This window comes from Lotus japonicus, chromosome 3 (assembly GCF_012489685.1).
Source record: "Lotus japonicus ecotype B-129 chromosome 3, LjGifu_v1.2".
Classification (NCBI taxonomy): Eukaryota; Viridiplantae; Streptophyta; class Magnoliopsida; order Fabales; family Fabaceae; genus Lotus; species Lotus japonicus.
In genome coordinates, this window is record NC_080043.1 from 56,988,528 (window position 1) to 57,005,530 (window position 17,003).

Sequence of the window (17,003 nt, forward strand, 5' to 3'; positions counted from 1 at the left end):
GGAGGATCGTCGGGACCGACCAATCCGGCGGGAGTCACCTTCTTGAATTCTCCCATGTGGCTGAGATCAATTTGGGGGTGGAGGCGTTGAACTTGGGTTTTGGCGAGGAAGAAACAACGACCGCGCTCGAAGACGGCGGCAGCTACGGCATCTGACTTCATCTTTTATTCTAAGGCCTTCGCGTCAGACTGGGCCTGGGCCTTTGCTGCAGACAAAGCCTCATTTTCCTTCGCCAATTCAGCACGGAGGGTTTCAAGTTCCTCGCCCATTGAAGAGATGGCTTGATCCTTGGAGGCCACCAAATCTTCCTTCGCGTCGGACTCCAACTTCGCCTCCTGCTGGAGTTTTGCAAGGGCCCCTTCCAGTTCCGAAATCTTCTTGTCTCGAAACTCCAAACTAACCTTAGAACGGCTAATCTTCCCGGCCAACCCTTTGGAGAAGGAGGCTTCTTGGGAGGCTAGCTTGGCAAGAAGCGCCTTGTGCTCCTCAAGGAATCCAGCGTTGAGGGCGCGAAGGCGGACCACCTCCGACCGTAGCGCCTCGGCGTCTTTGGTGGACCGTAGCAGGATTCGTTGGCTTTTTGTATCATTTCAGTACACTGCATGTGGCTCACACGCGTCAATCCATCATGGTCCATGGCTGTAAGACCCAAGTTTTTAAGCTTAGAATAAGTGGAAGAGATTTCCATTTACGATTAGGCTTGATGTATCGTGAAAGGAAACCTGAACAAGAGTTTACCAAATGAAATAAATTTATGAAGGAGAAAGTTCAGGAAAAGTCAAAGGATCGTATCGAAGTCGATAAAAGTTATAGCACGATCGTTATACGCTTAAACCTAGGTCAGAAACCCTAATATATAGCTAATTTTCATTTATAGGCACGATGGAAGTTAATTCCAAAAATCTTCAGAGAAATGTTAGAACTTCTCTTTTTCCATATATCACAATCGTTTCGAGGCGAAACTCTAGGATCTACGAACGTCCGATTCCAATCATCGGAAGTTTGCCGAAACCGAAACCCTGGTATTTCAAAACCCTAGAAATTCTTGACAATGAAGACTTTTTCTATTCAGAGCTTCAAATGAATATTCCACTCGCGTACACCCATTTCTCTTGATGATTTCAATCTTTCTTCAGAAGGAAGTTTTCCATTCCGACATTCGATGCAAAAAGCAACTTATCGGGTAAAATAGTTTTATACCGACTATGCATTAGTTGCCAAAAATACAAGGAGACATCTTTTTAGTTTTGGAATTCTTTCGCCGAAACATATCCTAGAATTCACGGAGAATGACGCCGGAAAAATCAGATTCGCGAAACTTTCATTTTCCCGCGAATTCCCATCTTCTATATATAGCAAACAAGTGAGAAAAAAACACAAAACTCCTCCATTTTCTCTCCTCAAGGCCGCGAGTTCATCCAAGGAAGAAGGAAGAAGAGTTTTCTTCATCGTTTGCTTGATCGTCGATCAATCAGTTGCTACTTCAAGGCTTCGAGGTATAGTCGCTAATCCTTACCTCCGATCGCTTTTTCCATAGCTTTTCTGTAGAGTTTTCTGAGTGGATAGTTTATGGGTTTTTGCAAAACTATCCTGAATCTTTTATTTCTGATTCTAAACCTCTTCCTTATGCGCCCAAGATCACTTCTGCCGGGTTAGATTTTCCGTTATGTCGCCGGAATTCCGCCGGAATCAATTTGAACCTAAAATACCCATTTTTGGAGTTTTTGGTGTAAAGCTTCAACCTTTAGGCTGAAAACTATCGCCTTAGCTTAGTGCTAGTAGGATTAGTTGTCATAAACGTCGTTGGTGACGTCCCTGCAAAATTTTATTTTTGGGATTTCAGTTTTGAAAATCCTAAGTTAAAAATCATGACCAAAATACCCCTGCGACAGTTTTTGATCCGATAATTTTTCCGAGTTTAGAATACCCTTAGTTACGGCTAATGAAAGCATAGGAACCAAGTTTGATCGAAGAAAAATCGAGCCCCACAATTGTGAAAAGTGGCCGAGCCCTATAGAGGAGGAGGGGGAAAATTCCTTTTCCGAAAACTTGTCCTTTCGCGCTAGATTATCGTACCTCGGAGTATGAACTACTTCGTGTAACCTTAGTGAGCATTGATAGCTTAGTTTCCGATAGATTTTGATAGAATTATGTGGTTTTACTTTAAAGGTTCTTTTGAAGAATTTCCTGAAGATCAAGGAGCTCATTGTGAAGGAACGTTTGAGGAGAACGCTGGAATAACTAGAGGTAAGGGCAACTTACCTTACTAGCTAATGCTTTAGGTGTCGACGAATTCGACTTGATTTATTGTTTATGCACTTGTTTGTGATTGACTGGGAAAAGTTTTCTGAGGGTTCGGCTGACAATGTAGATGATTCATCTAATGAATGTTTTTGGAGATTGACTTACATGCTATGTGCTATGTGGGTAATCTAGGATGTGTGGTGCATGCCTTATATGCTAAGTGCTATGTGGTTATTGCTTATTATGTTGATATATGACATGTTGATTGATGGTGCTGAGTTATTTATGCTTTAGCAATGAAATCTGAGTTTCTGAATAGTGAGAATAGCGGGCAGGTCATGCCGATTTTATTTTGAGAGTTTTGGGGAAAGTTTGATAGGACGAATGAGATTCGGGACTTGTTATGGTGTTTTATGGATCGAGACATTCTCTGGTGTCATTTGGGGATTAGGAGATCCCGAGAACTGATAGGATTTGCGATAAGACTAAAAGGATACTATTTTGTAAAGAAAACTCATAAGACATTAAACAACCTCTAAATCTTCAAATAATGATAATAAACTCGAAAGGAAGCTTGGGATGCAAATCTTAGTTTTTGGAAAACGAGAAGTGTCGTCGGACCAAGTGTTGAGGAAGTTGAGAAGTTTTGAGTATGTTGATACTCTTGTGCTGTTGGAGCAGCGGGGTTTGTTGGGCTATCCGAGGGATAAGCCGGGAAATTGATAGTTTCCGAGTATGTTGATACTCTTGCTCGTTGAGCAGTTTTGACCATCGGATGGAGATGAGTCGGATGATTTGGAGATCATCATGAGATAATGTTTATGCCTTCGGGTACAGTTTATGCCTTCGGGTACAGTTTATACCTTCGGGTAATTCGGACATCGACGGGGGATATGATCGACCGTGAGGTTAGGATCGACCTGTTGATTGTCGGGCATAGCGGAGGGAAAAGTCGACCCGCAGGGTTAGGACTGATCCGGCTATGTCAAGGTTGTAAGTGACACTCGGGGGTTATGGTCGACACAATGCCAGTGTTAGGACCGACTCAAACGTGCCCAGCCTACTCTTTCCGGAATCGTCGAGATTGACGTTGCATTGACATATCATGCACTCTAATTATATTCGTTGGGGATTTGGATGAGTAGATGTTGATAAATATCGTATGTGCTTTGATGATTGAATTGTACTAGAGATTTGATAACATGCTATGTTTAAACCTTAGGGTAGACAATGCAGAACTTATATGTATATAGACAACATATATATATATACCCCTTATACTTTATCTGGTGTCTTGTATTCTCTATCCTATATTCCGTAAGTTGACCCTTGCACGTGCTACCTGTGTTTGGGGGGCTATGTATGCCCTTTTTGTCAGATGTCGTTGGTGGATTCTTCCGTGATTCCTCGTCGTTCGGGGAAGACCCGGAGCGAAATGACTACTATTGAGCCTTCGACGTGGACCCGGACTTCATGCATGACCAGATGGGAGTCGATGATGGAAGTATGGGGGATGGGTGATTAGAGTCTATTAAGGTTGGGTGTTAGTGTCCTAGCTCTGACTTATTCTTATTTTTGAGGGCTTGTGTTGCTGACACTTGACCTAACATTTTGGGATTGTACATTTTGCCTACGAGCGTTACACTTTTCTACTTTCCGTCATTGGAGGTTACTCGTGACGAGGTCGCTATTTACAGCGGGGGATGCTATATATATTGTATATTAGTTCTGTTGCCTTTCGCATTTGGGTTTTATTTAATTCAGTCTTGTCTTAGTTATTATCAAAAAAAAAAATATTTACGTTTTTCCGCATTAAGTTTACTTTTGGTTACTAAAGTGACGCCACCGAAATCGGGGTGTTACATTGTGGTATCAGAGCTTGTCGAGTCTTTCGGGAGTTGTTGGGGAATAGGTCTTCTGTGCTAGGTTGTGTGACTCTGCAAAGAGTAAAAAAAAAAAAAAATTGATTGTCTGCAAGCGATTTTTCGCTTAGAATTGATTGAAGTTATTGCTTAATCATATTGTATAGTCATGCTAGATGCTATCTTATGATGAGTACTAACTGTTTGCTTAACTTAACAGAACATGGTGAACTCTAACCAACTTGCTGAGATGGTGGCCACTTTGGTCCAAGCAATGACTGTACAGACGAATGACAATGCACATAGGCGTGCTACTGAGGATACACGCGAGCTACACCGGCTTCAGAGAGAAGTAGCCCTGGACCAGAACAGAGGACTGAATGATTTCAGAAGGCAGGATCCACCCAAGTTCACGGGTGGGACTGACCCGGACAATGCGGATTTGTGGATCCAAGAAATTGAGAAGATTTTCGAAGTACTGCAGACTGCTGAAGGGGCTAAGGTGGGCCTGGCAACTTATCTGCTGCTGGGCGACGCTGAGTACTGGTGGAAGGGTACCAGAGGAATTATGAGGGCTAACCACGAAGAGGTGAATTGGAACTCCTTTCGTACTGCGTTTCTAGAGAAGTACTTTCCAACTAGCGCTCGAGACGAGCGGGAGGCACAATTTCTGACCCTGGGTCAAGGGAGCATGACCGTACCTGAGTATGCTTCCAAGCTGGAATCATTGGCTAAGCACTTCCAGTTTTTCAACAACCATGTTGATGAACGCTACATGTGTAAGCGGTTTCTGAATGGGCTGAGAGCAGACATCGAAGATTCAGTGAGGCCTTTGGGGATTATACGATTTCAAGCTTTGGTGGAGAAGGCCACAGAGGTGGAGCTGATGAAAAATAGAAGGATGAATGGAGCTGGAACTGGGGGACCGATGAGGTCGAGTTCCCAAGACAATCTTGGAAAAGGAAGGTTACAGATGAAGAAGCCTTATCAGCGCCCTATGGGGGAAGGTTATACCCTAGGACAGTACAAACCGATGACCCTTGCTACTGGAGGTGCAGGGAATCAAGTCGGCAACACGGATGTGACATGTTTCAGGTGTGGGAAGACTGGACATTTTGCTGACAAGTGCCCAGTGACTGGACCAAGATGCTTTAATTGCAACCGAGTGGGACATCGAGCTGTGGATTGTAAGGCGCCCAAGAAGGAGCCATCTGTTAACACTGCAAGGGGAAAGCGCCTCACTACTAGGGGAAGAGTTTATATCATGGACGGAGGAGGATCGAAGAAGTTAGCCAGAGGAGAGCGCAAGAACGACGGTAACCTTCTAACCATTCTTTCTCATTTCAGTATAATATATTCCATTACTCTCGTAGTGTGTGCAAACACACCTAACTTACTTATACTGTCTAAGCTTTGACCTTATAGTTATTACGCCTATTAATACCTTATTTGACCGTAGCTCGTATTTTAGCTATAGAAGTTATACGAGGTTTAGAATGACACGCTAAGCTTAGAAAGTAGTCTTCTACCGATGCGTTTAAAAGGAAGCTAGAAGCTGAAGAATGAATCTCATAGAGATTTCTTATGGATAGTATACGTATGATGTCGAGGGCGTGTAGTTCCGTAGCGGAATCGTTGAGGATGTGAGGTCAGGATATTTGTGACTATTGGATGATAGGAACTCATTGACTGTTCCAGTGGGTTTTTCTAAATTTCACCTTCGATGTATTAGGCTTGATCAACTTAATATTGAGGGGGTGATATTCGGAATCAGAGCTGGCTATGGACTTTGATAGAAGGATTGGTAAGATTAACTTGATTGGATCGAGGATTAGTCGAGCTGGGAGGAAAAAGTTCGCATTAAGTATAAGTTCTCTTGCGAAGGAGATATAGTTTGAAGAAATGGATATTCATTTAGGAAGCATTGAAGAATTAACGGACATTAGAGGTCCAAACTTGGTGAAGGTTCAGGTTTTAAGTCTATGAATTGTTGTCTTAAGTTTCTAGGACTCGAAGTTGGTTAGAATTTGATAGAGAGATTAAGAAGTTGATTGACGAGATGGTGATCAAGTTACAGAAAAGGGAAGTGTTAGTATTAAGATGAACACTTGAGGTTGTCATATTTGGACAAGTTGCTTAAAGTCTAAGAGTGAATGAAACTTGTTATGGATTTCGGTGATACAAGCTAGAGATTAGCGAGTGAATTTTGCTAAGTGGAATGAGAATCTTAGGGTAAAGATTGACTTCAGAAGCTGGAGATCATATTCGAGTAAGAGTTTTAGTGGTGTTATCATTGATGATTGTAGTTAAACCTCGGCAAGTTGAAAGATGATATGTCTGTTGAGACGCCGTTGGTCAACATTGGGACTAGAAGAGTGAAACAATCGAAGGGAAAGCAGAGTGCTTTAGTAAGAGTTATTTGGAACAAAGACACAGACGATGCCATATGGGAGTTAGAGGAAAAGATCAAGAACAATAGTCAGAGCTTTTACTGAACCCTAAGTTTCGAGGACGAAACTTTCTTTTTGGAGGGTAGTAATGTAAGACCCAAGTTTTTAAGCTTAGAATAAGTGGAAGAGATTTCCATTTACGATTAGGCTTGATGTATCGTGAAAGGAAACCTGAACAAGAGTTTACCAAATGAAATAAATTTATGAAGGAGAAAGTTCAGGAAAAGTCAAAGGATCGTATCGAAGTCGATAAAAGTTATAGCACGATCGTTATACGCTTAAACCTAGGTCAGAAACCCTAATATATAGCTAATTTTCATTTATAGGCACGATGGAAGTTAATTCCAAAAATCTTCAGAGAAATGTTAGAACTTCTCTTTTTCCATATATCACAATCGTTTCGAGGCGAAACTCTAGGATCTACGAACGTCCGATTCCAATCATCGGAAGTTTGCCGAAACCGAAACCCTGGTATTTCAAAACCCTAGAAATTCTTGACAATGAATACTTTTTCTATTCAGAGCTTCAAATGAATATTCCACTCGCGTACACCCATTTCTCTTGATGATTTCAATCTTTCTTCAGAAGGAAGTTTTCCATTCCGACATTCGATGCAAAAAGCAACTTATCGGGTAAAATAGTTTTATACCGACTATGCATTAGTTGCCAAAAATACAAGGAGACATCTTTTTAGTTTTGGAATTCTTTCGCCGAAACATATCCTAGAATTCACGGAGAATGACGCCGGAAAAATCAGATTCGCGAAACTTTCATTTTCCCGCGAATTCCCATCTTCTATATATAGCAAACAAGTGAGAAAAAAACACAAAACTCCTCCATTTTCTCTCCTCAAGGCCGCGAGTTCATCCAAGGAAGAAGGAAGAAGAGTTTTCTTCATCGTTTGCTTGATCGTCGATCAATCAGTTGCTACTTCAAGGCTTCGAGGTATAGTCGCTAATCCTTACCTCCGATCGCTTTTTCCATAGCTTTTCTGTAGAGTTTTCTGAGTGGATAGTTTATGGGTTTTTGCAAAACTATCCTGAATCTTTCATTTCTGATTCTAAACCTCTTCCTTATGCGCCCAAGATCACTTCTGCCGGGTTAGATTTTCCGTTATGTCGCCGGAATTCCGCCGGAATCAATTTGAACCTAAAATACCCATTTTTGGAGTTTTTGGTGTAAAGCTTCACCCTTTAGGCTGAAAACTATCGCCTTAGCTTAGTGCTAGTAGGATTAGTTGTCATAAACTTCGTTGGTGACGTCCCTGCAAAATTTTATTTTTGGGATTTCAGTTTTGAAAATCCTAAGTTAAAAATCATGACCAAAATACCCCTGCGACAGTTTTTGATCCGATAATTTTTCCGAGTTTAGAATACCCTTAGTTACGGCTAATGAAAGCATAGGAACCAAGTTTGATCGAAGAAAAATCGAGCCCCACAATTGTGAAAAGTGGCCGAGCCCTATAGAGGAGGAGGGGGAAAATTCCTTTTCCGAAAACTTGTCCTTTCGCGCTAGATTATCGTACCTCGGAGTATGAACTACTTCGTGTAACCTTAGTGAGCATTGATAGCTTAGTTTCCGATAGATTTTGATAGAATTATGTGGTTTTACTTTAAAGGTTCTTTTGAAGAATTTCCTGAAGATCAAGGAGCTCATTGTGAAGGAACGTTTGAGGAGAACGCTGGAATAACTAGAGGTAAGGGCAACTTACCTTACTAGCTAATGCTTTAGGTGTCGACGAATTCGACTTGATTTATTGTTTATGCACTTGTTTGTGATTGACTGGGAAAAGTTTTCTGAGGCTTCGGCTGACAATGTAGATGATTCATCTACTGAATGTTTTTGGAGATTGACTTACATGCTATGTGCTATGTGGGTAATCTAGGATGTGTGGTGCATGCCTTATATGCTAAGTGCTATGTGGTTATTGCTTATTATGTTGATATATGACATGTTGATTGATGGTGCTGAGTTATTTATGCTTTAGCAATGAAATCTGAGTTTCTGAATAGTGAGAATAGCGGGCAGGTCATGCCGATTTTATTTTGAGAGTTTTGGGGAAAGTTTGATAGGACGAATGAGATTCGGGACTTGTTATGGTGTTTTATGGATCGAGACATTCTCTGGTGTCATTTGGGGATTAGGAGATCCCGAGAACTGATAGGATTTGCGATAAGACTAAAAGGATACTATTTTGTAAAGAAAACTCATAAGACATTAAACAACCTCTAAATCTTCAAATAATGATAATAAACTCGAAAGGAAGCTTGGGATGCAAATCTTAGTTTTTGGAAAACGAGAAGTGTCGTCGGATCCAAGTGTTGAGGAAGTTGAGAAGTTTTGAGTATGTTGATACTCTTGTGCTGTTGGAGCAGCGGGGTTTGTTGGGCTATCCGAGGGATAAGCCGGGAAATTGATAGTTTCCGAGTATGTTGATACTCTTGCTCGTTGAGCAGTTTTGACCATCGGATGGAGATGAGTCGGATGATTTGGAGATCATCATGAGATAATGTTTATGCCTTCGGGTACAGTTTATGCCTTCGGGTACAGTTTATGCCTTCGGGTACAGTTTATACCTTCGGGTAATTCGGACATCGACGGGGGATATGATCGACCGTGAGGTTAGGATCGACCTGTTGATTGTCGGGCATAGCGGAGGGAAAAGTCGACCCGCAGGGTTAGGACTGATCCGGCTATGTCAAGGTTGTAAGTGACACTCGGGGGTTATGGTCGACACAATGCCAGTGTTAGGACCGACTCAAACGTGCCCAGCCTACTCTTTCCGGAATCGTCGAGATTGACGTTGCATTGACATATCATGCACTCTAATTATATTCGTTGGGGATTTGGATGAGTAGATGTTGATAAATATCGTATGTGCTTTGATGATTGAATTGTACTAGAGATTTGATAACATGCTATGTTTAAACCTTAGGGTAGACAATGCAGAACTTATATGTATATAGACAACATATATATATATATACCCCTTATACTTTATCTGGTGTCTTGTATTCTCTATCCTATATTCCGTAAGTTGACCCTTGCACGTGCTACCTGTGTTTGGGGGGCTATGTATGCCCTTTTTGTCAGATGTCGTTGGTGGATTCTTCCGTGATTCCTCGTCGTTCGGGGAAGACCCGGAGCGAAATGACTACTATTGAGCCTTCGACGTGGACCCGGACTTCATGCATGACCAGATGGGAGTCGATGATGGAAGTATGGGGGATGGGTGATTAGAGTCTATTAAGGTTGGGTGTTAGTGTCCTAGCTCTGACTTATTCTTATTTTTGAGGGCTTGTGTTGCTGACACTTGACCTAACATTTTGGGATTGTACATTTTGCCTACGGGCGTTACACTTTTCTATTTTCCGTCATTGGAGGTTACTCGTGACGAGGTCGCTATTTACAGCGGGGGATGCTATATATATTGTATATTAGTTTTGTTGCCTTTCGCATTTGGGTTTTATTTAATTCAGTCTTGTCTTAGTTATTATCAAAAAAAAAAATATTTACGTTTTTCCGCATTAAGTTTACTTTTGGTTACTAAAGTGACGCCACCGAAATCGGGGTGTTACAATGGCGATCACTACTGAAGCAGGGCGAGGGGGCCAAGCACGGTCGCCACGAGCCCACTTGTAGACTCGGGGGACCGAAGAAACCTGCTAAGAGAACCAAAATTAGTCTTAGGCTCTAGTTGTCAAGTCATGTTGGCAATTGTTTTAAGTCATTAGGCTCTGGCGTTAGTTAGTTTACTCATGATCGTCGCCTCAGGTTTCTTCTTAAAGATACACTCAGCTCTCATGCTTCGAGCTCGGTGTCTTGTGGACTTGTGGACTGGGCGAGACCTTAAGGTCCCTCGCCCAGGCGCGCCAGCCCGGGGCGACGTGCAAGCCAGGGTATTGGGCCTTCTCCCAGGAGGCCCAACTGGCCCATTAAGGGAAGTAAGGGGCGTCAAGCCCAGCCCCCCAATCTATAAATAGGGGACGGCTAACAATTGTAAAGGACTCTTAGCTCATTTGAGAAATAAAAACTTGAAATTCAGTTACTTTCTCTCTCTAAGCGGTTACGCTCTAAACTCTCTCTAGATTCTCACTTCACGATCATTTCACTATGGGTACCGTACCTCATCTCTATGTTCTTGGATAGAACACAGATGAACTTAAAAAGCTTAACTTAACACGTGCTGATCTTATTGAAGCAACCATTAAAATAGCAAAATGACCTACATTTACAGGGTTGTTTCTCAAGATTAGGAGAGGACAGGGATGAATTCGTTAATAAGGTACTCTAGGATTGAAACTAGATGCTACCAAGAAAGACATATTTATCAGTTTTGGTTATGTTTTTTGGTACAAAGATACATTGTACATGTCAAGGTGTTTTGGTTTACCTCTTATTTAAACTTTTATTTTATTTGGATGACATTAGAACAATATTTGTTGCTATGATATTTTGTTGATGAATAGGAATTTCTCTTTGATGAATTTTTCCAGGAAAATAAAGCACTGTTGTCATTTAAAAATAGTTAGAAAATGAAGTTAGTTAACTTAGCACTTGTTAAAATTAGTTACAATATCAACAATTGATAATAACGCATAATTTTTTATAAATTTTGACGTCAATTTATAATTTTATTAGAACATCTCCAATGCTAGTTCTTAATTTTTAGTTCTTAGCACTATTCATGTTGGCCCGTACTGCTACATGTGCTTAAGCAATTCTCTGCAGATTTTGCTCGTTCTTAGTTCTTAACACTATACATCTGGTCCCACATACCATTATATTAATATTTTTTATTTCTATATAATTTTGGTTTAAATTTCAATGCTAATTCAATACTTAAAGTAAACGAATGAGAGAGAAAAAAAAATTATGCTAAAAACTTAAAAAGTAAAACTTCTTATATAAGAACCTAGTTCTTATTTTTAAAAACAAAGAACTCAACGTCATCCCCTCCAGTGGTTAAAAACTCAGTTCTTAGTTCTTAACTCAAAAATAAGAACTAAGAATCTTACATTGGAGATGCTTTTAGTAGTATTGTTTTTGAATAAATTTCTACAATGATTTTTGAATTTTATACGGTTCTTATAAATTAATATACCTGAAAAGTATTTTATTCAGTTGATCCTCCTATTCCGTCCTGTTCTGTTTCGTTGTCACACTACCTAAATCGCACATGAGTAAAACTTCAAGGTAGTAATTTGCATTTTTCCCTAAATAGTATACAATAATATTCCTCGTATAAGAACGATTTCACCTTAATATCATCATACTAAATTTATTATTGATTTGATCGTCTCTTTTACCGGTACCCCTACCTGTAACCAACTTGAGGACGGAGAGAAGAGAACCATATTACACAAACCCGATCCTTTTCAATGCCCAAATTAGTATCTTTGATACCGGTTTCTTTTTTTTGTTATCAATTCTGATCTGGTTTCATCATATGCCTTTCTAATTTTTTGGTCAAATGCCTTTCTAATGTGTTTATTTTTTGTTTTTGGTCAAATGCCTTTCTAATTTAAAAAATATATATTAAATGAAGAACAGTTTTTTATTCTTGCAAGGGCTACATGTACAATTGTACATGACACGATCCAGTGGATTGAAAAGGAAAATATAGGCCCAAAAAATGGAGAAAACAGTAGTAGAAGGAGTAGTGGCGTGCATGTTGCTAAAAATGGGCCAAGCTATAAATAGCAATGGAGAAGATTTGAGGTTTCAGCGCAGGACATGGAGCTGGAAAAGGACACGCGTGAACAACAACATGAATGTCGTTCATAGAATTGGATGACAATTGGACTTTGTTGCGCTTCCTTCATTTAAAAACACAAACTCATCGCAAGGTTAACCTTTCATTTGCGCGTCCTGTTCTGCCCTGAATCAGTTTGGTTTTTCCTGAGATTGGATAATCTATTCTCTCTTTGACGCGCCAATTTCAGGTTCCTTTTCTGTCTTTGTTCAACATGTCTATGGATTCTTTTTGCTTCTTTTGTTAACCTGTCTCATGCATTTGGATTCCGAGGAAACATTCTTTTCAAGTCCTTTAGACATTGATGCCATGCCATGCATAATGCATATGATGATAAATATGGATAATCTAAATTTCTGGGCTTAATGCATGGACCATTTTGCAATCATGTTAGAATTAAGAAACAGAGATACAAAGTTCTTTGGTTTGTCAACCAACTTGGATTTGCATATTCATAACTCTAGCATGTTATACAAAAATGTTTCATGTACCCGTCTTCGATCTAGACACCTAGAGTGAGATAGAAAAATAAGAATGATAAGTGATAGATGTGACAGGAAAAATGAGGTAGAGAAAAAATGGTTTATATGAGTGTTGTTTCTGTTATGATTTATATGAATTGGGACTAAATGTGATAAGCTTTGGCCATGATTTATGATTTAGTGCATGTTTAGAAACTCTTCCGAGGAATAAATTATGAGAAGAAACTTTTGTGAATAGCTTATGTGTGCCGCCGGAATTGATTCCGAGGAATAAAAAATTCTAATCCAAATATACTATTAGAATGACCAAGACTCCTGTATGTTATTGTGAATTGTTTTCCAATGTTCTGAGGGGAAGTGTATGGCTTTGTGCAGCTTTTGAAACACAATGGCAGACTCCGAGGATATTCAGCCACTCGTCTGTGACAATGGGACAGGAATGGTTAAGGTAAAATTGCATACATGGATGATTTTATTTCCAAGATTTTTATTGCAATTGTGACTAGTACCATTCAATTTCCACTATTTTGCAAATGTTTAGGCTGGATTTGCTGGAGATGATGCTCCAAGGGCTGTGTTCCCTAGCATTGTTGGTCGACCACGTCACACTGGTGTGATGGTTGGCATGGGCCAAAAAGATGCATATGTTGGGGATGAAGCTCAGTCCAAGCGAGGTATATTAACTCTGAAATACCCCATTGAGCATGGTATTGTGAGTAACTGGGATGACATGGAGAAGATCTGGCATCACACCTTCTACAATGAACTCCGTGTTGCCCCGGAGGAGCACCCGGTTCTGCTCACCGAGGCACCTCTTAACCCGAAGGCCAATCGTGAGAAAATGACCCAAATCATGTTTGAGACATTCAACACACCTGCTATGTATGTAGCTATCCAGGCTGTTCTGTCCCTCTATGCCAGTGGGCGTACAACTGGTTAGTCATTCTCTGCTTCAAGAACAATATTATGTTGCATACTTGCATCTAGTTTACATTCTAAGAAGATTATGCTGGCTAATGAAAATAAGCAATGCTCTTCAAAGTCCAGTTTGCTAATGTGTGGTCCGCTAAGATGGTTTTAAATGGTGGTCAGCAATCGCAATTGCAGTTCTAATATCAAGTTTTTTTGAGCCCTTGCTGCAATATCAAGGTTTTATGAGTCCTTGCAACTGCATCGTGACACATTGGCTGCATTTGTCTACAGTTTCAAGGATTATGATACAACTGTATGACCGCAACCGCTATTTAAAACTATGCTAGTAAAGTTTGGGAAAAAGAAGAATGTAGAGCAAATTATAGGATTTGAAGATTCAAAATTCCAAAATTGTGCATGAAAACATTATCATTGATAATCTGACTTGAAAACAAGCAATGCTCTTGAAGATCAAATTTGCCGATGTGATACATGGAAGTGTGAAGTGAAGCTAACATGGTTTTAAATAAATTATGGCCTGCAACACAATTGCGGTTGCGTATATCATGGTTTTTGAGTCCATGCAACTGCATCGTGACACACTGGCTGCATTTTATATAATATCAAGGATTGTAATACAACTAAAACTGCAATCGCAATTTAAAATCATGCTAGCTAGTTAAGCTCAGGAAAAATTAAAGGATTTGAAGATTCAACTTTGGTTATTTATGTGACTATTTTAAGCTTAAATTGTGCTTGAAAACTCTACATCATTTCTAATCTAACTTGAAATAGTTGAGCTGATGTTTTCAAGGATGTCTAACTTGGGTTGCTTCTGTGTTATTAATTTGTGCAGGTATTGTTCTGGACTCTGGAGATGGTGTCAGCCACACTGTGCCCATCTATGAAGGGTATGCCCTCCCTCATGCCATTCTCCGTCTTGACTTAGCAGGGCGTGACCTCACAGATGCCCTGATGAAAATCCTGACCGAGCGCGGTTACTCCTTCACCACCACAGCCGAGCGTGAAATTGTGAGGGACATGAAGGAAAAGCTGTCTTACCTTGCCCTTGATTTTGAGCAAGAGCTTGAAACATCACGAACCAGCTCCGCTGTTGAGAAGAGCTATGAGCTCCCAGATGGACAGGTCATCACCATTGGCGCCGAGCGTTTCCGTTGCCCTGAAGTTCTCTTCCAGCCATCCATGATTGGAATGGAAGCTGTTGGAATCCATGAGACCACATACAACTCAATCATGAAGTGTGATGTTGATATCAGAAAGGACTTGTATGGAAACATAGTCCTCAGTGGTGGCTCTACCATGTTCCCGGGTATTGCTGACAGAATGAGCAAGGAAATCACCGCGTTGGCCCCCAGCAGCATGAAGATCAAGGTGGTTGCTCCACCCGAGAGAAAGTACAGTGTCTGGATCGGTGGCTCTATCTTGGCTTCTCTCAGCACTTTCCAACAGGTAAATGTTTTCTCTTGATTCTAATCACAAAATTAATTTGTGTAGCGAAACTAATAACGTGTTTAGACTTACAATGATCACATAATCCAAAGCACAACAATTTCAAAAGCTGTAGTTTTTCACGGAAGTGATTATGAGGCTGCAAACTAGTGCAGAACTAGACACTATAAAGTCATATTGGTCTTGTCTCATGCACATTATGAAGAAACCATGCTTGTGATTGTCTTTATTTGTTCTAGCTGTGATTCTCGGATCTAAATCTCCACTGAATTTGATACATAGCCGGTTGCATGAAATTTTTCTCCTCTCATAGGAGTTGAGGTTCAAAAATCAGTTGGGGTTTATGTTCCTTATATTAAATAGCCAATGGCATCCTCATGTATTTGTGCACACCCATAACATGTTTGGATCAACTAATTTTTTTCTCAAAATCAATTCTGGCATCCAGAAACTACTCACGGAAGCTTCTGCTCAGAATTAATTTTAGCTTTAAAATCAATTGTAAAAAGATTTCAAACATGCTGCTAGAATGTTGTTTGGTATCTTCTATTCATTTGAGATACTAATGATAACACACTTGTTTTTGGAAATGCAGATGTGGATTGCAAAGGCAGAGTACGATGAATCTGGTCCTTCAATTGTACACAGGAAATGCTTTTAAATGTTGCTGGATGTGGTGCAGATACTGTGTCGTCGTTTGGCATAACAATAGCACCTTGCAACAATTGATATTTTCTTTAATTATGTGTTGATAGAACGGAGAATTGGGTGAAAGGGGGGTTTATGGCAGAGTTAATTCTTTCATTTGTTTTGTTTACCATTGACAATTGTTGAACAGTTGATCTTTAATGATAAATCAAAGCCAGTTTAATTTATAACTACTTCCTTCCTCACTATGATGTTCTTCTAATTAAACCAGACTCAGATTCAATATGAGTTTTCAATATGTCTAAATATATTTTGGTTTTTGGTTTCTGAGTTTCTGAGTTTGTTTTTGTTAAATAGAAGAAAATGTCTGAACATGTTTAATACTACCATATGGAAAGGCTCTAAATAATTTAACAAGGAATGCAGTTTCATCTGGAATTAGAGTAATGATATACACACCTCTCCACTCCTTTTCTACCTTCATTTTCTATATATTTCTCTTTTTTCTATCAATCAAATTAAATATCATATATTTAATTTCTCTCTCTTTTCTTCATATCTCTCTCTTCCTCCACCTCTCCACACCACACTCCACACCTCATTTACACCTAAAAAATGAGGACCTAAAAAATGAGGTGTGAAAGATATAATTATTCTTTTCATGAGTCATCAACATCTACCTTTGTGGTTTCGAAAAATAAATAAAAATATCTACCTTACTTTTGGATTGTCTATAATTGTAGGCGAAGCTCGTCGTTGCTTTAGGTTTGGCACTTTGTAAAGTCAAAGGAAAAAGGCACACCCTGATTTCAATTCGTTTGTCTTCCACAAATAATTTGCGTATTCAAGCCTCACAAGATTTTCAATGCTTAAATCTCAAAAAAAAAAAAAATTAAATGATACGTGAGCTTTATGGCTTTTTTTTCGGATTTAAAAGCTAAAAAAAAGAACATATTATACAAGAACATCCTAACATAATAGCTTAATCAAGTTGGAAGAAGGGAACTTCTAAAATCGCAACGGATTTACATCTCAAGTTGTTTATCTTGTTAAGGCGTCTGCGACCAAATTTCTTTCACGAAAAACGTGACCGACGGAGACCCTCCATTCCTGAGTTAACATACTCCTTACCTTTCGGATTCAATCACGTGACTAGCAAGTTTGAATATTTGTCATGGTT

At 39.8% G+C, this 17,003-nt stretch overlaps 1 protein-coding gene across 1 annotated transcript; it reads left to right on the forward strand.

Moving 5' to 3' along the window:
- The first annotated feature begins 12,343 nt into the window (after positions 1–12,343).
- On the forward strand, positions 12,344–16,056 carry LOC130743396 (actin). Its single transcript, XM_057595624.1, has 5 exons — positions 12,344–12,501; positions 13,169–13,241; positions 13,335–13,728; positions 14,562–15,175; positions 15,771–16,056. Exons 2-5 carry the CDS (start codon positions 13,182–13,184, stop codon positions 15,834–15,836), a joined length of 1,134 nt encoding a protein of 377 aa, XP_057451607.1. The 5' UTR covers positions 12,344–12,501; positions 13,169–13,181; the 3' UTR covers positions 15,837–16,056.
- The last annotated feature ends 947 nt before the right edge of the window (positions 16,057–17,003 follow it).

Excerpts from the sequence above, each read along its gene's own strand:
- LOC130743396 (XM_057595624.1), top strand. The coding sequence starts at position 13,182 with ATGGCAGACTCCGAGGATATTCAGCCACTCGTCTGTGACAATGGGACA. Across the intron at positions 13,242-13,334 it reads ATGGGACAGGAATGGTTAAG|GCTGGATTTGCTGGAGATGA; the intron begins GTAAAATTGCAT and ends GCAAATGTTTAG. Across the intron at positions 13,729-14,561 it reads TGCCAGTGGGCGTACAACTG|GTATTGTTCTGGACTCTGGA; the intron begins GTTAGTCATTCT and ends TAATTTGTGCAG.